The 14,704-nt window shown below is 41.1% G+C and overlaps 1 protein-coding gene across 1 annotated transcript; it reads right to left on the bottom strand.

Annotated features, from left to right (window-relative positions):
• Positions 1-2,836: 2,836 nt before the first annotated feature.
• Positions 2,837-12,901, bottom strand: G6PC2 (glucose-6-phosphatase catalytic subunit 2). The gene is made up of 4 exons (XM_078394497.1): positions 11,609-12,901; positions 9,151-9,262; positions 6,003-6,118; positions 2,837-3,499 (listed from the first exon to the last, which is right to left on the bottom strand). The coding sequence occupies exons 1-4, from the start codon at positions 11,673-11,675 to the stop codon at positions 2,988-2,990; spliced, it is 807 nt and encodes a 268-aa protein (XP_078250623.1). The 5' UTR covers positions 11,676-12,901; the 3' UTR covers positions 2,837-2,987.
• Between the last annotated feature and the right edge of the window lie 1,803 nt (positions 12,902-14,704).

A 14,704-nucleotide genomic window follows, 5' to 3' on the forward strand; every position in this document is an offset into this window, starting at 1 on the left:
AATTTATCAGATGCCCTTCCAACACCTTCAACATTTGTTAAGCTTCAGTTATTCATGTAGGAGGAGAGTATCAGAATTATTTATGAAAATTCATACAGACTTTTACACCAAGCAAGGGAGGAGTTGGGCGTGGGGGAGGGGAAATAAAGGGCCGAGCTATAATTACAGATAACCCATTATTAGAAGGTGAAATCTGTCAGTGTTCCAGAGATGTGACTCATGGAGACCATCAGGACTGAGCAGTCTTGCCTGCAAATCAAGATGGTGGTTACTTCTGAACAACCAGTCCAATACACACACACCCCAAAAAAACCAAGCAACATAGTTATGCACTCCCTGAATAGGAGAAACAGTGTCTTTTCTGACTAGGAAATACTTAACTCAGTGTTACAATATTCTAATCTTTTTCTAAACAGTCACAGAATAGAAAAGCCCATTATATAAATATATCAGTGTAAAAGTTCAGGAGCAATCCAAATGAGCAATGTATCTATAAAGGTAAAGGTTCCCCTTGACAATTTTTGTCCAGTCGCACAAATAAGCAATTTTATAGTATGTATAGCAGAACAATTTATATAAGGGACTTTATACTACAAAAGTCTGAAGTGGATCTGTCCTAATGTTTTTATTACAGATGTTGAATAAATGAAACGAAGAAACACAGGATATTTGGGCTCCAATCACATCAACCTGACAAATTCACTGGCTACACTTTCTTTTGCACATCTAGTTTTCTATATCTGCCAGTTCCTCTGTCTAGAAAAGTAGATTAACGGCAGGAATCTTCCCTGGAGTTAGTGACAAAGAATAGACATCAGAAATATGGTTATTCAAGATGAGTTGTAGACAGAGGGGAGACCACTGATAGAAATACACGTACATAAATTCCCTCTGTAACACTGATCCAACTGGTAACCCTGGACATGAGGGCTTAAAAGGAGTAAATTAAGTAGTCACGGATGCTAATCTACCTGAGAGAAATGTTTAATGTATAAACGGCATTGCTATTTTTATATCAAGAATGTACAGTTCAGTGCTGGAGAGAACATAATATATAGAGGATTTTTTAAAAATTAAAACAGCAACCTGTCAAGGAAAAATAAATGTGTAATAAGTGTAAATAAACCTGAGAAAGAAAGAAAGAAAAAGTAATCACTCAATAACTAATGACTTCTACTTATATTCTCAGGAGAGGGGAGAATGCATTTTACAGGTAATTGCCCTTCAACTTATTAGATGAGGATGAAGATGATATGAACATGCTATTACATGTTCATCATCCATTTCCAAATGAATGGCGTTTTTGTGCGTAAAAAGCCTTCTGGCACCTTTAAAGTCTACTAACCGGTATTCAGCCATTACATTTCAGGGACGATAGTCCAATTCTTCAGATGGATTACAGTCCATAAAAACATGTGCCAAAAACCACACGTATTCATCTGTAAGATGGCAAAAGACTTGTCCTTGATTTTCCTATACAACAAACTAACACTGCTATACTCTTGGAAACTGAACGTCTACAAAAATGATTGAGAAGGGCCCAGCATTTTCAGTGTCACAGAGTGATGCAAAATTTTCTACAGTCAGACAGATACACATATAGTATAAAACATTTATTGCTCTACAAATTTGACATTGGTATGCATTTCCTACAAAATAGGGGGTTCAAAATCAATGATTTCCAGATTACCCAGAAAGCCAGAGTTTGGCACACTCGTATACCAATACATATTAATTACTAGAGATATATGAAAGGCATTAACAGCACAGTCTTACACATATCTATCAAGAAGTGAGTCCTTCCAAATTCAGTTACGGTACATTTTTGCCCAGGTACGTGAGATCAGGACTCCAACCAGTCTCTTTATTGGATTAAGGCAGAAGTTTACCCTCTAAAGGCTGTGTTACTTTTCGGAACCCTGGATAGCTGAGATTTGGCACATATGCAGCACACCAAACAATGATAAATAGCAATCTGTTAAAATGGGACATTCTCGCATCTAAAAATTTTGACTAAATGGAATTGCTAATCTCAGCTAGACTAGATTAATTGAATCAGTAGCTGAATGGTAAGCCAACACATAAGTAAATCCCACAAATGCAATGGGGTCACTCCAATGTTCCCTCTAATTTTCAGCCCCGCTGGGCGAGGCTCCACCCTGCACATCTCTGCCCCCTATGTATGACTCTGCCCACACGTAGGGTTCTGCCACAACCAGAACCAAGGAGGCTGGAAATACTTCCTGTGGGTGCACAGAGGAGGAGGAACGCTGCATGGAGGGGGGCACAGCACTGCACGCTTGTGCAGCTGCGCACTTTAGAGGGAATGTTGATCCATTCTAGTTAGAATTAACAACTGGATTCAGGCCATGAAGTTTACCTCAGAATAGAGGTGAACATTCCCACACAGAAGAAACCAAGCCACGGCCATGGTGAATATCTCTGTGAGAGAGGGAAGTCAAGTTTAGAAGCAGCCTCAAACAAAGCTCAATGCTCGCAAAATGCAAATTTCATTTACTAGTAACTGTACATATATACATATATACATAAACATAACATGTAGTACTGAATAAAGCTATATTTTTCCTACGTTTTGAAAGAAGAGTGGGTGGTAAAGCACCGTTCAGCTGCAGATTGGCAGGTGTGGAAAAGTCCAGTGAGGTTTGACAACCAATACTCATATCTAAAACCTTCCACAGATACTGAAAAACCCAGATAGCTATGTCTCAAAATTACAATTTTAAAAAATATTTGGAGAATTAAATTGACATCCTAACCTATCAGTCCTTCCTCCCCCCCCCCCCATTTTCTTCTTGTTCGATATAAGGACCCCAGTCTTGGACGTAAATGTCTTTTTTAAATTTTAAAAACCAGTAATGCACCCTCGGTTGCTCAGAATGGGGGAAAAACAAGATAACATTCCAAGCTTTCAGTCACAGAACACCCTTGATGTCCGAAGATGCGCCATACCAAATTCACCATCACATCTATGGAAGCTTCTTTTCTCTTGACTTCATCAACGAGTGTATGCAGTAGGGAACCAAAGCCACGACAGTAAGAGGGATGGCTGCACTTTTACAGAAAGAAAGGGTGTAAAATAAATACTCGGTATGGGTGGGTATCTTGATAAAGTCATAGAGTTGCAGTGTTGCCAAGGAAGTGGCTATGCAGAATACCTTGAAACTGGTCTTATAGCCATGTTTACCTCTACAGCTTGTGACGAACATGTCAGAGTTAAGGCTGAGACCTAGCCCAAACAGGGCACCTAAGTTTCTCACCAGTCCAGCAAATGGAGTTGTGTCAATATTAATCCACTCTGGATTGGCACACCATTTCTTTGCCTTTGGGACAGACCAGAGAAGATCAATGTCAATCAGCTTGAGAACCAGATACAAGCCAAGAGCAGAAACAAAGAGCAACACATTGGTCTGGATGTAGGTTTTCAAACTTGCGCTCTGTATGGCTGGGGCATGTTCAAATGCTTCTGCGACGAGCATGCCTGTGAATGGGAAACAAGACAAGAAGAGAGGTTGGGTTACATAAACTGGGTTTCAAATTTAGCTTTAAAACCAGAGGGAGCATTGGACCAATCTCAGAAATCACATGATATATATTCCTCCATAAATGGCAATAAATAGAACAGAATATAACATAATATTCTGTAACATGTGCACAGTCCTGAAGAGCTGGATTTTTCCAGATTTTATCCAGTGCCATCCTTCCAGTAGCAGAACAGACGTCTCTGGCAGACTGAAGTTCCCTCTTCTCCAACACTGTTCAAAAGCTGAGGGGGGTGGGGAAGGGAAACTCCCATGTGGTGTATTCACAGATTGTGATCCATAAAGGAATGGGCCCAGAGGCAATCAGGGCTTCTTCCATACGGGGGGGGGGGGGAGGACACGCTGAGTGAACCAGCCCACAGAAATCTAGAGTACGATGGCTCACCAACATTTTGTATGAATCCAACCCGAAGTTATTCCTGTAAGAGGGCTGTGTGCTCACCGTAGTCTGCGAAGGAGCTCTCAAGCAAAGAAGTTTAAACCAATACGCAAAATTCAGATCCCATCAACTCCACCAGACTTCTTAATTGCCTCGTTATACGGTTTGTCAAGCCAGTCTGTTGCAGCAGCCTTGTGAAAAGTCACAACAGCCAGATTTTTTCCTGTTGTGCAAGTCTTACAAGCACAGAAGCCCACTCCAGGTCTGTTCATTGCCACTGCACCAGAATTTCTGACCCTCCGTAGCAATTTGCCTACTCATTTCTTTCTTTAGCACAAACTCTCTCTTATCCTCTTGGTTGATATCTGGCATCATCACAGCCTTACCTGTCCATTGGCCCCTCCTTGCACCAAGTCCATGCTTGCAAGAAGGAGGTGGCTACTTTTCTCCCTCTGTCTCAATTCCTGCATTATTTATTATGTAATTTATTACATTTGCACCCATTTTTCCACTAAAAAAATGCTCAAAGCAGCTTACAAATTTCTTAAAAGAATAAACACAGGTAAAATCATATTTTATCTAAAAACTCAAATTTACAAGATTTTATAGTTAAATCCACTAAATCCATTAAAATAAATCAAGATGTCTTTCTTTTTTCTCTATACAGTACAGAGTAGATGTGGTAAACTGAATTTCTTTAGAATGAAAGTTGGGGGTGGAAGGGGGACATCTCATGACAGAGGTTGACAAAATTAAACATGGTGTGGGGAACAAGTCTAGGGAAGACCTGTCCCCCAAGTACTGGAACTGGGGCATCCCAGTGAAATGGATGGGTAGCTAAATTAAGAAATTTCCTGGGTCGTTTCAAAGACAGACTACTAGATAGTGGATGTAGGAAGAGCCACTAGCCACAAAGGGCTATGTTGTTCTATCCAACGGCTTCCATTCATTTGCTTGGATACAACATTCCCTCTAAGCTGCACAGTCGCACAGCGCTTTCTCAGGCATGCGCAGTACTGCATCAAGCTTGTGCCCCCAAAACCAGAGTTTATGCCCCTTTGGTTCTGGTTGTGGCTGGAGCCGGGGGGGGGGCAGAGCTGCATGCAGGGAGGGTGGAGCCCAACTCAGTGGCGCCCAAAATTGGAAAATGTTGTTGGATCCCAGTTCAGATCAGGATCAAGACCACATTGTCTACTTTGCTGCCTTCCTTGAGTCTAATGTCCAGCTCACTGCCTCTTTCATTCTTTCCCTCCTGGGACATTTTCCTGCACGACGGTCCTAGCAGGCTGTCACCACTGTTCCTCCTGTGTATGAAGGTCAGAATCTCACTTCTCTCACAAAATATGGACTGTCTGTAAGTTTTCATTGTCTAGAATGAATTTAGAAGGTCCACAGATATGCTGTGATGGCTTACCATTGTTAGCCAATGTAATTTTGTTTGTTTGTTTAAATAATTGTATCCAAGGTGGCTTATATTATTAAAAGACAATATTAAAGCTAACAACAACGAGTATACTGTACAAGTATTAAAAAGCACCAAACAAATACCATAGAAAACACACAAGCAACACCAAAACACAATTAAAGCAGTAAGGTACAACAATCCATTCAGGTAGCCAGTCACTGAGAGAAAGCTTGCCTGAAGAGAAAGGTCTTCACCTGATTGCAGAAGGACAGCAAAGATGGGGCCAGCCTGGCCTCCTGTGGGAAACCCTGGAATTCTGTTGCTTGGTATAGTAACTTACAACCAGAGCAGGCCCACTGAAGCAATGGAACATATGAAGGAACTGACACACCAAATCCCCACTGACTCAATGGGCCTACTCTAGTTGTGACTTACAACGCTAAGCAACGGGATTGCAGGCAATATACGCCTTAAGTTTTCTTAATTAAAAAAAAATCTAATGTTAAACATGAGTGTCACAATATATCCCGATGATTGTCAACATAAATGCTAGGCTAGATATGCTTCCAGTACCTCGCTACGTTATATCCCAAATATTTCCCATCATTTTTTAAATCGAAAGTTGTATCACCGCAGAAAAGAAAGCTACCTATCTTACCAGCTATGACTCCAAGGATAACTTGATGTGGGAAATGTGTGGCAATATATACTCTTGATACACACACACTGATCTGAATAATCCAGAACACACTCCACAGGAAGGACCAGGTAAGTCTACAAAAGAGAAGGTCATGAGAAAATTAAAACAAAATCTCAAATGTCAAATTATTATACTGTCCTGCCCCTCCACAGTCTCTCAGCAGCCACAACTGTCACTCCATTTCACTCTTTCAATATTTCACCTTCTGTTTATCAACCTCTCAGCCTCCTACCTTTCCTTTCAGTCTCTCTGTGCTCTATTTCTGTATTCATTCTTCCCACCTCTTAGCTCTGCATGTCTGTTAAGTTCAGCAACAGGAGCGCATGACAATTTCAATCTCCCCCTACTTTAGACACGGAGAGCTCATCCAGATGGAGCATTTGTTCCTCACAAGGACACAATTGGTGTTCTTTCTGCCATCCTGATGACATAAGCCTTAAATCAGTACCAACAGAGACAACTAGCTAATTTTTTCCTGATTTTCTGGTTTTTTAAAACCATCTCCCGCAGATGATGTTCTGTTTTGTTTTGTTTGCTTTATGCTGGGGCACAGTCAAAGCAGGAAGAACTTTTGGGGTGGTGTGAACTTTAAATGTAAGCGCTAAGCAACAAACACAAAAATCCTGTACAGAAGATCATTCTTTTAAAGGTTTTGAAGAGGTTCCTCACTTTTATTTTTATTTTTAAACAGTTATTGAGAGAGAGACTGCTGATTTCCAAAGTAGATTAGCAATGGGGTGAGCCTCTGCAGAAAAAAAAAACTCAGATCAGAAGCTTTGGTTCATACTGTTAATCTACTTTAAAAGAAAAACAGATTTAAAAAAAAATCCAGTACAGAAGACCATTTTAAAAATATTTCTTCAAACTTTTTTGAAATGTTCTTGAACTGCTCCTTGAAAAGATGTTGATTTCTTAAAGAGGAATCAGTGTGGATACAACCCTGATAAGATCCACCTTTATTTGGCATTAAGCAGCACTAACAGGCACAAAGGGGAAAAGAACAAACCCTCCAACTAGGTGAACCCTGGGAAATGTAAGCAGAATGTCATCTGTTTGAGTGGGAGAGATTAAAAAGAATGACCATAAACTTCTAATTCCAGGGAGAAGAGAAGCAATGCAGATATAGGGTGGCAGGAAGGGCCAGCCCTACTATTAGGCAGGCTGAAGCAAATGCTTCAAGGCAGCATATTTGGCTGTTCATGGAAGAGCATCAAACTGTTGGCTATTTGCTTTGTCATTGTTATATATTTACAGGTAGGAATTAGGAGATGTGCTTATGGGATTATTCTGATAAAAGGACGTGACAGATTTTAGATCCCTACTGTGTACTGGACAGAAAGAGATTCATAGCCTGCCTGCAACATTTCTACTAGGCAGGCATTCTTTATAGACAAAGTACATTTTCACCATATGTTCAAAATATAGACAAACTATATTTCTTTATAGACATACTAAATTTTAAACCAAATCCCTTATGAATACACAGTGGGAGTGAAGAACAGATTTAAGGAACTGGATTTGGTGGACAGAGTGCCTGAAGAACTATGGATGGAGGCTCGCAACATTGTACAGGAGGCAGCAACAAAAACCATCCCAAAGAAAAGGAAATGCAAGAAAGCAAAGCGGCTGTCCAATGAGGCCTTACAAATATAGCAGAGAAGATAAGGGAAACAAAATCCAAGGGTGATAGGGAAAGTTACAGAAAACTGAATGCAGACTTCCAAAAAATAGCAAGGAGTGACAAGAGGGTCTTTTTAAATGAACAGTGCAAAGATATAGAGGAAAATAATAGAAAGGGGAAAACCGGAGATCTGTTCAAGAAAACTGGAGATATTAGAGGAACCTTTTGTGCAAAGGTGGACATGATAAAGGACAAAAATGGTAGGGACATTACAGAAGCAGAAGACATCAATAAGAGGTGGCAAGAATACACAGAGGAATTATACCAGGAAGATCTGGATGTCCCGGACAATCCAGATACTGTGGCCTCTGACCTTGAGTCAAACATTCTGGAGAGTGAAGTCAAGTGGGCCTTAGAAAGCTTGGCTAACAACAAGGCGAGTGGAGGTGATTGGCATTCCAGCTGAACTATTTAAAATCTTAAAACTAAGATCATGGCCACTGGTCCCATCACCTCCTGGCAAATAGGAAGGGAAGATATGGAGGCAGTGACAGATTTTACTTTCTTGGGCTCCATGATCACTGCAGATGGTGGCAGCAGCCACGAAATTAAAAGATGCCTGCTTCTTGGGAGGAAAGTGTCGACAAATCTAGACAGCATCTTAAAAAGCAGAGACATCACCTTGCCAACAAAGGTCCACATAGTCAAAGCTATGGTTTTTCCTATAGTGATGTACAGAAGTGAGAGCTGGAACATAAAGAAGGCTGACTGCCAAAGAATTGATGCTTTTGAATTGTGGTGCTGGAGGAGACTCTTGAGGTCCCCTGGACTACAAGGAGATCAAATGTATCCATTCTGAAGGAAATCAACCCTGAGTGCTCACTGGAAGGACAGATCCTGAAGCTGAGGCTCCAATACTTTGGCCATTTCATGAGAAGAAAAGACTCCCTGGAAAAGACCCTGACATTGGGAAAGTGTGAAGGCAAGAGGAGAAGATGGTTGGACAGTATCATTGAAGCTACCAACATGAATTTGACCAAACTCTGGGTGGCAGTGGAATACAGGAGGGCCTGGCATGCTCCGGTCCATGGGATAACAAAGAGTCAGACATGACTTAATGACTAAACAACAGCAACAACAAATTTTAACTCAGATGAGTATCATGGACCTTCAGGCTATCTACAGTGCCATGCGGTGGTTGCTAGCTGTTCCCTGCTTTTTAAATTGTTTGCCTGGAGGAAGCCACACCGATATACTGTAGTTCATGCTCATCTCATCTCACTCCGTCTTTATCAAGGTAAATTTATGGCCCTGAAGGTAACACCAAATCTTCTCCGTACACTGATATTTGATCAGACCAGAATTTAATAATGGGAGTCTAAAACCAGGCTTAACACCGCATCTTGTTTAGCTGTCCATCTGCATTCAATAACAAGTGAATAAACTCACCACAGTGGGGCTACATATCTTTACAAAGAGACTGACCTGTGGAGATTAATGGCTGATTTATCTTTCTGTCTCACTGTATAGCTGAGCGCTGCTGACACCATTACATACCAAACGCACGAAGATCCCATGGCATGCCCAGAGGGGCTTCCTGTGGAAATGAAAAAAACAAGGTGGAGGTGAAGTACCCAAAGTGGGGCATCTTAGTCTGTGTTTTCATCACACAGCAGGATTAGCTACAACCAGTGCCCCCAAATCCCACTGATACTGGGGATAAAACTAGATAATAATTATAGCACGCATGTTGAAGCACTGTTCCCTTAAGTGGTGGAAGATATCTGTGTGTCGCAGCATGTCGTTTTCCCCAGTCTTGCCATCTTGTATATAGTTGTGCTTTGTTTTACGATTGGTCTTTGGAAGATCCCCGCTAGCCCACTTTGTAAGCTGGATTTCAGAGTCACACGTCTCTGAGGAAAACCCACGGCTGGAGGGAACGCAGGAACATCACAAGCACTACACAGTCCCTTTAGCATCCAGCTGGATATTGTGACTGTGGTGAGAATCAGGAAGGCAGAAACAGGAATAAATAAGAGGCAGCCTGTAAACGCCAGAGGTGCACATAGGAATCAAGTGCCAACAGCATTCCTAGGTCCCCTGCAGAATGCCCCAAATTCTCACATTTGAGATGTCTCCCTTCAGAGGAAACCAGTCCCAAAAGTAACAGGTCAATTAACACACAATCAAAGCTAGCATTTTCATATCCCCTCACGTTGGCTGCATGATGTTTATTCATCTCATTCCTAACCCCCATGCTTGCTGAGCACGACTTGCACATCCTTCCACCATTAGAACAGTATCATTCACCTTCTGGCTGTTTCAACTGCCATATGGTGCCCTCTCTCACCTGGTTGTGTAGGATAAATTATTTGCCTAGAGGAAGCCACACAAGTAGTTCATGTCCGTCACATCACTCATTCTTAATCTAGGCAGACTACACACACACACACACACACACACACACACACACACACACACACACACACACACACACACACACACACACACACACACACACACACACACACACACACACACACACACACACACACACACACACACACACACACACACACACACACACACACACAAAGAGAGAGAGAGAGAGAGAGAGAGAGAGAGAGAGGAAAATGGATACAATCTCTTTAAAACCTAAGGTGCTGTATTCTTTTCCATATCTAAAGCCCATCCTGCGCCATATTTCTGTAGCTTGCAGACTGGCCATTCCAGGAGCCTCAGACCCACCCTTTTCTTCCTTGACAAAGGTACAAAATGTACTTCCATTCATTCGTTTCTGCTCTCATTCCTTCTTCCAGAATCTATAATACAGATTCTATATCATCTGTGAAAAGTGGTGAGTACATTTCTGGAATTTCTACATCATTCTTCTTTTTTAAAATCTTTCCTCACAGACCAAGTCGGTGAAGCAAATGTTGTCACTACACAATTGAATCCTGTTGTTTTATTAGGGAAGAGTTTGCATTTTCTGTGACTAAAGCCAATGTTTCATTGGTGTCCTCAATGGAAAATTCTTACCTTCCCCTCCCTCTGTGCCGCCCTCTGTACCACCTGAAAGTGGGCTCCAGAAGCTTTCCTGGCTGTTCAGATAAAGTTTTGGGGATTCTCAGGGTCTACCATGGGGGGGGGGAGCAGAGCCTCCACATTCTTCAGGATTTTGGGATTCTGCCACAGACGTCCATCACCAAATTAGGCCTTTCAGGTTTACTCCTCACCAGTGAAGCTATTAATATACCTCATCAGGCTCACTCAACTCTTCCCCCCACCATAGCAACACACTTGCTAGATCTTTTGCCCTCTATAAAGAGGGTGAGACTACATTATCCGTAATGTTTTGAATGTTTTGTGTTAATGTATTTTTATGCTTTGATGGTATTATTAATTCACATTTTTATTATTTTTATTCTTTGTTCTGTTGATTGCATTTTAGTCATGTGCTTCTATATGTTGTAAAATAAAATGAAATGAAATGAATGAATCTGTTTTAATTTCCCTGTTTGTTATGTATTAATTTATTTTTATCGTCTTTCTAATATTATGCCTTATATTGTTGTTAGCCGCCCAGAGTGGCCTGGTTGCCAGATGGTGCGGGATATAAATTCAAATAATGGATGGATGGATGGATGGATGGATGGATGGATGGATGGATGGATGGATGGATGGATGGATGGATGGATGGATGGATGGATGGATGGATGGATGGATGGATGGATGGATACATGCATGCATGCATGCATGCATGCATGCATACATACATACATACATACATACATACATACATACATACATACATACATACATACATACATATTCATGAGTAGGAGGTGAATTGAAATGTTCTTCCAGCCCTACTGCACTTCAGGAGCTGGACATTATAAACATATAAAGGGAATATATAGGCCATGGGTAACTAATTGCCTACCTGGACCTGTTTCACACGTGATGGGGAACTGTTCAAGACATGGGCTCGTTTGGTTTGGATAAATCATTGTTTCTTGGACCCACCAATATGGACGATGACCAAATAAAATCCTGCCAGGAAAGAAAATATCAGTGAATACACAAAGACATTTATCAACTGTTTGCTAACACTGATTTTTTCCGTGTTCTGCTTAAAAGGATAAAAGGGCAGCTCTTCAAACTTATGTATGAAAGCAACAGTTAACAATCACTGGAAGTTTTCTTATCTTCCAAGAACATTAATCCTGTATTTCTTGAAGGTTCCAAAGGAACCAATAACAATAGCAGCAGCAGCAACAACAACAACAACAACAACACTCACAACAGCCACCTTACCATTTGAAGATTAGATTGAGCCAATCACCAACCACTGCAACCCAAATCATTTTTGTTCCAACCACTCGGTTCAGCTGGAACCAAAGAGGGAAATAAATAGAAAAAATATTCCGAGGATCTCCAACATGTGACATGAAATTTAAAAAGCTCTGGTAAGACCTGTAATCTTTCTGCAAATGTTGGATGATCAGCACGCCATTGCTATGGAGCAGATCCATCTCTACAAGCCAAGAACTATATGGAGACCAAGGAAAAAGGGACGGGGGGGGGGCTTGTCAAGAAGATGAGAGTGGCATATAATGGTTGATTTTTGCTTTTATATTGTCAGCTCCTAAAGCATGTGACTCTTGGAGCCTCCTGGATAAGAAACAAGTAGGATTTTTCTGTTTGTCATTTTCATTGGACGAAGGGAACTTAAGGACATGCTGATCTAAAGCAAAATTGTGAGGAAAAGTGTGTGGTACTAAAAATGTCTCTTATGTAACCAGCGTATGAACAGTTGGGCCATGTTTGCTTTCATTTTTTCCACAGCTCATTTCATCCAAGACTGGACATTCGTAATCATTACATCTGATTAACTGCTGTTGCCATAAAGCCCAGGAGAAATATATGAATAATTGATCCCCCGATAAGCCATTTAGCTTCTGCGTTTGGTCTGAAGTTGAAATTGGCCTCTATGACCAGGTTCATCACTTCAGCCACTCTCTTACTTTAAACAATAAGACGACAACTGACAATAAGGGCTTTTAAAGTGATTGTTGGGGTCATTGTTCCTAAATAAGTTTTTTTCTTTGTATAAGATGCTTGGAAATGTCCTTCTGAGGAATAAAATTCCCACAGCGCAAAAAGCTTTTGCCATGTCCCATAAGAGGGCTGTTGAAGTCCATGTAGAGGTTCCCCTGAGAGGATGCCTTACACAGGGCTTGGATACCATAATATTAGTTTTCCTGTCCCTATCAGCAACAACATGAAGGAAAGGGCAGGAAAACACAATGGATGGAATCGTGAGGTGGCTACAAACCCAAGCTAGAGGCTCTGACATGTTAGGAGAGAGAGAGAAACTAGGAAGGAACCCATCTCTGAATATTCTGCTTTCTATAACTGGTTAGATGACTTGGAAGAGAAACTAAACAGGGATATTGGGGGCAACATGCAACAGCATGCAGTACGTATACTCCTTACTTGTAAATGAGAATCCTCAACAGGTCTATACTTTGTTCAAACATAGCCATTACCACATCCAAAATACGGTATGTTTAAGACATTTTGTCTAGTTCATTTATTTCTTATTGATCTAGTTCTCTCACTACCTAAGTACAGTAAAAAAGGGGAGGCAGGTCTCTGCCAAGGGCTTGAAGGAAAGGGAGGATTCAGGAAATATTAAAAACTGCACAGTATACTGCTCAATGGAGAGTCTAATTAAATAACCTCGGTGCTTCTATAATTAAAATATGATGGGTCTGAGGGGTGTTGCTGTTCACTATACAAACAGGGCATTATTCCTCGTGCAGGAATTACTAAAATGTGTGTTCTCCACACATGACGAGGGGCCTGCCCTCTCCAGAGTCTGAGAGGCAGCGGGGTGGGGGGCGGCTTTATCCGTGTAGGGTCCCTGTCAGAACCGGCACGTGACAAAAATCTTCTTCTCCTGTCCCATTCACATGATGAAAGTGAAGCCATAGGGAGTGAGACTTGCACACATCTGTGGTACATGTGGCCTCCAGGTGCTTTACAGCACAACTGGTTGGGTCTTTGTGCATTTAACAGAATAGTGTGGGAGTCTGAAATGGAGGGTTTCAATTGATGAACTGAAAGGACCTTCTGCCATGGACAGCTCTCCCTCTCATTTACTTCATCATAGACAAATGTGTTTGAACAAGCTTTTTAGCGGATTCAAGCCCTACTCTGTTTACCCATGTCTGTTTGAGAAAGCTCTGTGGAACGGTATCAGAACAGTGATTTGCTTTTCTGATGCTCAGTTACTGAAAATCGTTCATGTTATGTAATTCAAAACGACCCATCTCCTATAAGCATTACCTCTGCTTACTCCTCCTGCCTGCGCAGCTCCTGCTCCGATGCACAAGGAATGACAAATAATCCATTTAAATATGCCTCACATGCTGGCGCACATGTTTTCCCTCAAAGTGTTATCTACAATAATGTGCAGCTATTACCAATATATTTCTATTAATCTATTCAAGAAAGCAATGTTACAGCACAATTCCGTAATTGCTGGAAAGACCAAATCTAGTATAATAATAGTATCTACTACTGTACAGCATTTAATTTCTAGGGAATAAACTATTTTTCTAATTGGCTGAAATCCATTAGTAAATTTCAAGTAGAGGAGGTCCATTTAATCCAACGGGATTTATGGAGGAATTGACTTTCCAAATCCCCACTGATTCAATGGACTTACTCCTGGATTTCAGCCATTGTACTGGGCTTTTCGGGCTACTTCTGAGAGCCAAAGGCTTCACACAGCAAATTACAAAACATTTTCAAAGACAAAAGAAACAGTCAAATCATAAAGACAGCCGATATTTGATAAATATACGATAGCAGTGGTAAATAAAATTATACCTGGATAAGCATAATCTTTCTATATTTTGTTAATGTTATTGCACTGTGCTTTTAAGTAAGGCTAAGGATAGAAATAAGATTACTTGATCCACAAGCTCCCTTCAAGCTCTGCAGTTCTAAAATGGTGGTGATGATGGTG

Source organism: Pogona vitticeps, chromosome 1 (assembly GCF_051106095.1).
Source record: "Pogona vitticeps strain Pit_001003342236 chromosome 1, PviZW2.1, whole genome shotgun sequence".
NCBI classification, from domain to species: Eukaryota; Metazoa; Chordata; class Lepidosauria; order Squamata; family Agamidae; genus Pogona; species Pogona vitticeps.

Bases quoted from the DNA above. Each gene is read 5' to 3' on its own strand.
- G6PC2 (XM_078394497.1), bottom strand. From the start codon at position 11,675: ATGATTTATCCAAACCAAACGAGCCCATGTCTTGAACAGTTCCCCATC. The intron at 6,119-9,150 runs GTCAGTCTCTTT...TCTCTTTTGTAG, and splicing joins TCAGCCATTAATCTCCACAG to ACTTACCTGGTCCTTCCTGT. The intron at 3,500-6,002 runs GTAAGATAGGTA...TCCCATTCACAG, and splicing joins TATCCTTGGAGTCATAGCTG to GCATGCTCGTCGCAGAAGCA.